The 7820-nt window shown below is 36.3% G+C and overlaps 1 protein-coding gene across 1 annotated transcript; it reads left to right on the top strand.

The window, feature by feature from the left end:
* Positions 378–3223, top strand: LOC109825666 (aluminum-activated malate transporter 10-like). The gene is made up of 6 exons (XM_020392531.1): positions 378–792; positions 911–1051; positions 1150–1422; positions 2000–2115; positions 2207–2350; positions 2776–3223. The coding sequence occupies exons 1-6, from the start codon at positions 453–455 to the stop codon at positions 3157–3159; spliced, it is 1398 nt and encodes a 465-aa protein (XP_020248120.1). The 5' UTR covers positions 378–452; the 3' UTR covers positions 3160–3223.

Here is a 7820-nt window from a genome sequence, read left to right as displayed (position 1 = left end):
ACAACAGACGTGGATGTCATATTAAGTGATAAGCGATAATGTCTCATGTCATGATGACCAAACCTAATTGATACGGCCTTTCCACCTTTCTGCGTCCAAACACTGAAGGGGGCAAAAAAAAAAAAAAAATCTATCTGATCCTGTTGTTGTCCATCCGTATTTCTCTATCACATGCACGCCTCCTAATTTCCACGATTAATCAACAAACCCCATTTCGTTTTTCACATCAGTTGATCGCACTATCAATTTGGTATTGCCACTACAATTTTGACATTTCTTTTATGCCCATCATATAAAAACAACATTATAATCAATCCCGTCCTTATATAAAGCCCCTCCAACTCCCCATTGATTATTACAAGACAAAAGCCACACTTTGTACACTTAGCTCAATTAATTTGGCCTAACTATCAATCAAATACAATAGGGTCACCTCCTATCGTCCATCCTAAATGGCTACTGAGAGATCAGTATCGGGTGGCTTGGAATGGCGGGTGACCATCCCTGAGGGATCCTCGGTGGGACTCGAACCTGAATCGAGCCCGCTTAGGAAAGGGTGGCTTGGCCTGGTCGAATTGGCAAACACGATGAGATCGAAAGTGTCAGGGCTCGGAAATATGGTATGGAGATTGGGAGCCGATGACCCCAGGAAAGTAGTGCATGGATTGAAAGTAGGGCTTGCGCTAGCTCTTGTGTCCCTGTTCTATTACACTAGGCCCTTGTATGACGGAGTCGGAGGTGCTGCTATGTGGGCCGTAATGACTGTTGTTGTCGTGTTTGAGTTCACCGTAGGTAAGCCCATCATGAGTTAATTAACAAATTAAATTAGTTGTGAGTCAAGCTTAAATTGGCTCATTAACTTTAGTTAAGAATTAATATGTATTGACAATTTTTCCCTTAATGGATATAGGAGGATGCTTGTACAAAGGAATCAACAGAGGCATAGCAACACTTACAGCGGGTGCCCTTGCTATTGGGGTCCACTGGATTGCTAACAAATCAGGAGAAACCTTTGAGCCTATAATCCGCAGTGCCTCAGTGTTTATGTTAGGTATGCAATTAAAATTCGGAACTCTTCTTTCCAAAAGTTTTGACTAATTACGTAGATCAAGCAAACTTAACATTTGTATATAATTTTTATTTTTGCAGCATCAGCAGCTACCTTCTCTCGATTCATCCCAACAATAAAAATCAAGTTCGACTACGGGATCACCATTTTCATCCTCACCTTTAGTCTGGTCGCGGTATCGGGTTATCGAGTTGATAAGCTCATAGAGTTGGCTGAGCAGAGGCTATCCACAGTTGCCATTGGAATTTTTATCTGTTTCTTGGTAGCAATTTTTGCGTTCCCAGTTTGGGCAGGCAGTGATCTTCATCTACTCATAACCCGCAACATGGACAAACTCGCTGACTCATTGGAAGGTATTTATATGCACTAGTTTATTTACATACTAGTATGTTCATAGTGCACTACTTGAGAATTCACACATGTAATGCATAACTAGGTCCTAAAGATGAGTATTATATATTTGTGTCATACTTTACTTTCCAGTTAATAATCTCGATCTTTCAGATAATTGGATTTAGATACTCGATCAACTGCCCCTCTGACGGCATAGAAATCACTTTCTCAATAACAATCCATATTATTATTTTTTGATGGTTGTGATTATTCTTAATATAACTAATGTTATGGTCCCTTGTGCGTTGCACTATTTTGAATTTTCAAACTCAGAAGAGTCATGAAACGTTCATTGTATGATGGATGAACATGACTGAGTTATCTTTGCACCGTCTAGTTTTAGCGGGGAGGAACAAAATCGTCTGTATTTCTCCCTCTTAATTAAATGATTCTTGATTTGTATGCGCATTTTCTCTGCGAATACTTTAACTCAGTATTTTCCTTTAATTTTATTGATTGATGAAATAATTTTAAACTAATATTTAAAGTTCCATGGTGTCAACTAATTATAACTCTTTTGATGAATATATACCACAGGCTCTGTGGATGATTACTTCTCTAATGATCAAACTAGTGAAAAGGAGGAAGCTCCATCGAAGAAATCACAAGCATACAAATGTGTTCTTAATGCAAAAGCATCTGAGGATTCTCTGGTACCTAACTGTTAGCTTGCAGTATACAAGAATTAACTAGTAAAATTAATCCAAGTTATTTATTCATTGCTTTAAATTATGTGTTCCACAGGCTAATTTATCAAAATGGGAGCCTCCTCACGGCCGCTTCAGTTTCCGGCATCCATGGAGCCAATACCAAAATATAGGCACAGCTATGCGTTACTGTGCGTACTGTGTCGAAGCTCTTAACGGGTGTATAAACTCAGAAATCCCGGTAAATCCTAAGCATTATGATATGACTGTGATCAGAATTTTGTTAGTTTAATATATTTGTTTAATATATTTGTTAGTTTTTAATCTAATAATTTAAACTTTTGATTATGTAAAATGATTTTATCACTCTATCATCTAATTAGTTTAATATAAATTATGGGAACCCTCAAATTTTCATAACAAGGAATAGATCTAGAGAAGAATTTTGCATTCAAGATCTCTCGATCAAAAGAGATTGTCTAGCATGCATCCGATCTTGCTTTTTGTTGAAAAACTTATAGTTTATTAGACTTTGAACTTATAATAACATATGCTAAGCTAACATAATTCTTAAAACTGTACGTTCAAAGACAAACATCTTTTGGCTTTCTGCTTAGACTATAAATATGCAATGTTAACTTGAAATTTAATTATTTCATTTAACAGACTCCTGAGTTCACAAAGAAGCAACTAAGTGACATCTGCATCCAATTGAGCTCAGACTGCTCAAAAGTCTTGAAGGACTCATCAAATTCCATCAAGTCTATGCAGAGGTCTGGCAGCATAGATTTCTTAGTCGAAGAAATGAATAATGGAGTGCAAGAGCTTCACGATCGCCTAACAGAGCTACAGACAGATGATATGTCGCTAAGGGAAGTGCTCCCTCTCATCGCCGCTGCATCACTCCTGATCGAAATAGCGAAAAGGGTTGAGGGGGTAGTCGATGCAGTTGATAAGCTGGCGACTGCAGCAAGTTTCAAGAATGCAAATGATGAGAAACCAGAGAAGACTGAGGTTGTCACTGTGGAGCCAGTCAAAGAACTTTGTTAAAGATAGTATTTTTCTTTATACAACCAATGATGTGTATATAGTATATATTTGTCCAATACCATGAATCAATAAAAAGAGAAATCTTTCAATCTTGATATGATATCAGAATTTACAGTCCCAAACCTAGAAAACATCTCACATTCCAAAAATCCTTAGAAGATTAGTTTCAACTTCACCACGTGTATATAGTATATATTTGTAAGGTATCCTTTCTATTACTGAATTTAAGCCAAAAAAGGAAGGATCATTGGTAAATCTTATTATTTTGCATTGATTCTACTGAAACTGGTGCTAAAATGTGCTCGGATCTCTCAATTAGATCTACTCCATCAATGAGGGAGCAAAATGATCACCTTTGCAAGAGGGAAACACACAAGAAAAGCAACATCGAAACATAGAAACCATAGAAATTAATATCACAGAAATATTGTAAATCAGATTCAAAGTCGAGGATTACGTTGTTTGACAATTGCCATCGTCTACAGACAAATATTTGAGTCTATTTTATTTCAAGAGATTAGAAAGATATGGTCCCTCTTGAATTCTTCAACCATCACAAGAAATCCTCATCTCAGTTTCTCAAGAGTTCCTCATAAACGATAGGATGTTCTCCCTTTCCTTTGTTCACTGCAACTCTATACAATTTGCAGCATTTCTTTTGGGGACAAATTTTGAAAAGCAACCCATTTCCAAAAATAATTGTAAAAAACAACCTTTTTGAAAATTATTTGCCAAAAACAACCCAGTTTCAGGCAATGACTGAAAGTTGGCTGAAACCGGGTCGTTTTTGGCGAAAAAATACCAAACTTCATGGGACTTCAAGTCCCGTGAAGTTTTATTATGTAAAAAACTTCACGGCACTAGAAGTTCCATGAAGTTTGGTATTTTTTTTCACAAAAAACAACCTAGTTGGCTGAAACTGGGTCGTTTTTGGCAAATAAGTTTCAAATAGGTAGTTTTTGATGAATAAGTTTGGAAATGTGTTGTTTTTCAAAATTTGTCCTTCTTTTAGCTATGCCTAATCCTAGACCAGAACTCCTGGTCGTTGACTGCCAGAACTCCTGGCCGGTTGACCGTTGGTTCAACATCAGTTCCTCTATCTCCTGCTCTACGATCTACTGCATCTTGTTGACTTTTTGGATAAAATACACAGCTAAATCCCAACAGATTCAAGAGTCTACCATCCATCATAACTGCATTTAGTGGATATCATGTCATGTGATACATACTTTCTCATATAAAGATAGTGTTTTGGTTCTGTGTCCTCCTTTGTACTACATGTACTTTCTTAGAATGTATCTTTTAGTGGAGAACAAGGCATGCAAGAGGTTCTAGTGCATAAATTAGGTAAAGAAACTAAAAGGTAAGTGCATCAGCCAGCAGTATATCAAAATATTATTTTTTATCTACAAAGAAAGGATATTATATATATGATTCATGAAGATATCTAACTGTTTCTAGAGTCAGAAATCAGTTATAGGTGCAGATTACTTGGATGCCAAGTTTTTGTTTGTGCATATCCTTTTTTTTTTGTGGACCAAGTTAAAGAAGAATCTACCATAATGGACCCTTAGTCCTTTGGTAGTACGGTAGTGGAATGTGAATGAAAAGTCTACAGCCATCAGTTTAGACATTAATTGTAAAGAGGGAGGCTAGAGTGGAGTGGGAAGGAAATAGACTAGATTGAGAGAGACACCTTGTTGAGTGCGAATCAGATTCCAACTACCTAGGCACATATTTCACTATCACAGAGAAAAATGGTAAATTTGTTTATAAAATCTTGGGCAGTTTTCTTTTATAATGATTATGGTCTAGATCTTGATCTTTCTCTGAATATTGAGAGAGTTGTGACTTTGTATAAATTTGCTTCGAATTGTATGATACAGATATGTACTTGATGACTCAAGCTAAACCATAAAATCTTGACCGAAAACTCACACTCTAATTATTAACTTTTCATTGGAGAAAAGATAAAGTTTGGAGCTTTTACCCAAAAATCTACACACATGAATGCATTTTCAGATTTTATATTTAATGTCACAATAGTAGAGTTATCCTGAGTTGTATAGGTACTTACGTATTACAACAAGTTTAGTAAAGTCAATTGAATAGAAGAAAAATTATTTTAGCGACTTCCTCTTCTCTCTTCTCTTGTTTGTATGAGTTTGTGAAAGTGCTCATCACCTTCATACAAAATGGTATCAAAGGTAATTGCTAATATGGCATCAAAGGGTGCATGTTATCTCTTTCCAATAACAACAATTACTTACCAAACAAAACTATGGAAACTGAGCAATGAGAAAGGAAGTTATGCAGTTGCTGTATCTCGAAGATTGCCATTGACACCACATTAAAACAAGCATGAAAGATGCTTTGCAACTCTATCATAGGAGTTGGGAAGTAAAAAAAGTTCAACTTCAAGCTCTAAAGATTGAGTTTGATTCACATGTCTTTTCATGAATTAAATGGGTCGTTGAGAGCCTATAAAGAGAGGATGAACAGTGGCAAGATAGAGCAAAACATGTATTAAAAATAAAGATAATTTTAATGTCCAATTATATGCTTCCTTAAGAGGTCGATGTCTCAGACATAGTCTTGGACAAGAAAGAAGAAGAGACAAAGAATATTCAAAACTAAAAATAGAAACCAAAATTTTCTCAGAGGTCATAGAAGAGCAAGGGTAAAAGCAACTATGAAAGATGCAACGAGAGAAGAAATGAGAAGTCTTAAGTTGAATGCTGGTCTGGTAATAAGCTTTGGCCATTATTCTTTTATTTTTCTAATACAAGGTAATAGTATTACCGCTGCCTTTCCAAACCGCCTGCATTACCCATGGTGGATAGCTTGGTTACTATTCTTGAGAGTGTAAAATCAAGAAGTTAGAATAAAAGACAAATTAGTAGAGAAAAACGAAGATGACACCGAGGTCCGTAATTTTAGTGACGGGCTCTTTATGGCGTTCTTTAGCGAGTGATCTATGCTCTGCTAATCTACGCCTCCGCTGAGAAAAAAATGACGAAAAAAGAGAAATAGTGGGAAGAAGATCATTGATCTTGATCTAAGGGTATCAAATTCAAGTCTCTTTCCTTCTGCTGATCAATTTGATGATGGAATCATTGAAGATGATGAAATTCTCAGCCCGGATGTGATGGGTTCAACTGGCCCCAAGGGTGAGAAGAAGAAGAAATTAATGGTGAAGATTCTTAATTCTATGATCCGTAGTGATGAAGCTCAGATGATTGGTGCTCAGATCCGTCACCTAAGTCAACTAATGAAGATAGTAGCTCTATGAGGAAATCTTGGGCTGATGATTTTGATCTGAAAATTTTTTCTTTTCCTCAGCAATCAGTTCTAAAATCATCAAAAATCTTGATTTGAAAACATCTAATACTACTGTTCCTTTGAATTCTGGATCGATTTCAAAAAATGTTTTTGTTCCATTGATTTTAGCTGATAATTTGGAAAATGCTAGAATCTCTTGCCAACTCTAATTCTAAGGTAGAGTCAGTTCAAGAAAAGAATACTAAGAAAAGTTGGATGAGTTTATTTGCTGATAATAGAAAAGTTGGTAGTGGTATGGATCTCAGCTACCCTCCCTGTACAGTTGATGATGGCACTGTGAGTTTTAATGAAATGAATGGAATGAGGGCGCTTCTATCTAGAAATTTTCTCTTGTGGGACAAGTTCCTAGTCTAAGTGTTAAGTTTAAAGCAATGAAAAATTTTGTTAAGATAGTTTGGGCAAACCTGGCAATTCCTGAAATCTGTCTTCTCAAGGTAGGTGTATTTCTTTTCAAATTCAGGAATGCTGACAATATGAATAATGTTCTTGCGATTGGTCCGTGGTTCTTTGGTTCTAGACCACTTTTATTAAAACTCTAGTCTATTGGTGAGGACATTGAAAAGGTAAATGAATGCATTTACCCTGTTTGGATTCAACTACCAACACTTAAGCTCAACCTATGGAATTCTAAGAGTATAAGTAAAATAGCTAGTGCAATTGGCCGTCCTATATCTACTGATAAACTCACAGCTAGTAGGCAAAGATTGGCTTACGCAAGGATACTAGTTGAAGTAAAAATGCCCTCCTCTCTTCCTGATCATATATCAATTCAAAGGCCTGATGGAAAGAAATTCACTCAGAAGGTGATTTATGAGTTGAGGCCAAAGTGGTGTGATTAATGTAAAATATTAGGCCATGACACAAAAAATTATAGGAGACAACCTATGCAGAGATGGATACCTAAACAAAAAATGGTCTCAGCTAATGGTGACAGAGATCCTGCTGACCATGTTGCTTATGATTTGGTGTCTGGAAACATTAGTAGACTTGAAGAAGATATTGGTTTACAAAATTTGGATAAGCACTCCAGTGTGATTGGATAGAGTTCTGAGATTTTGGAAAAAGAAGGTGTGGTTACACAAGCTAAAATAGATTTTGTGTCTGTTGAACATTGTTCTGTGCATGGTGCACAAGCTGTTCTGAGCTCAGTTCATGCTATTTCTGGGTTTGTTGCACATCCTGTAAAAGCTAATAATAAGTTTTTAAATATACCTGGAAACTTAGGGCTGCAAGTGCAAAGAAGTAATATGAAAAGGAGCTCCTTCTCTGATAACCCTTTCTCTTCATTGTCTGCTAGGGTGTGTGGAATTGATCCCTTT

Source organism: Asparagus officinalis, chromosome 10 (assembly GCF_001876935.1).
Source record: "Asparagus officinalis chromosome 10, Aspof.V1, whole genome shotgun sequence".
NCBI lineage: Eukaryota > Viridiplantae > Streptophyta > Magnoliopsida > Asparagales > Asparagaceae > Asparagus > Asparagus officinalis.
This window is presented reverse-complemented; position numbering and strand designations above follow the sequence as displayed.

Bases quoted from the DNA above. Each gene is read 5' to 3' on its own strand.
- LOC109825666 (XM_020392531.1), top strand. From the start codon at position 453: ATGGCTACTGAGAGATCAGTATCGGGTGGCTTGGAATGGCGGGTGACC. The intron at 793-910 runs GTAAGCCCATCA...TAATGGATATAG, and splicing joins CGTGTTTGAGTTCACCGTAG to GAGGATGCTTGTACAAAGGA. The intron at 2,116-2,206 runs GTACCTAACTGT...TGTGTTCCACAG, and splicing joins AAGCATCTGAGGATTCTCTG to GCTAATTTATCAAAATGGGA.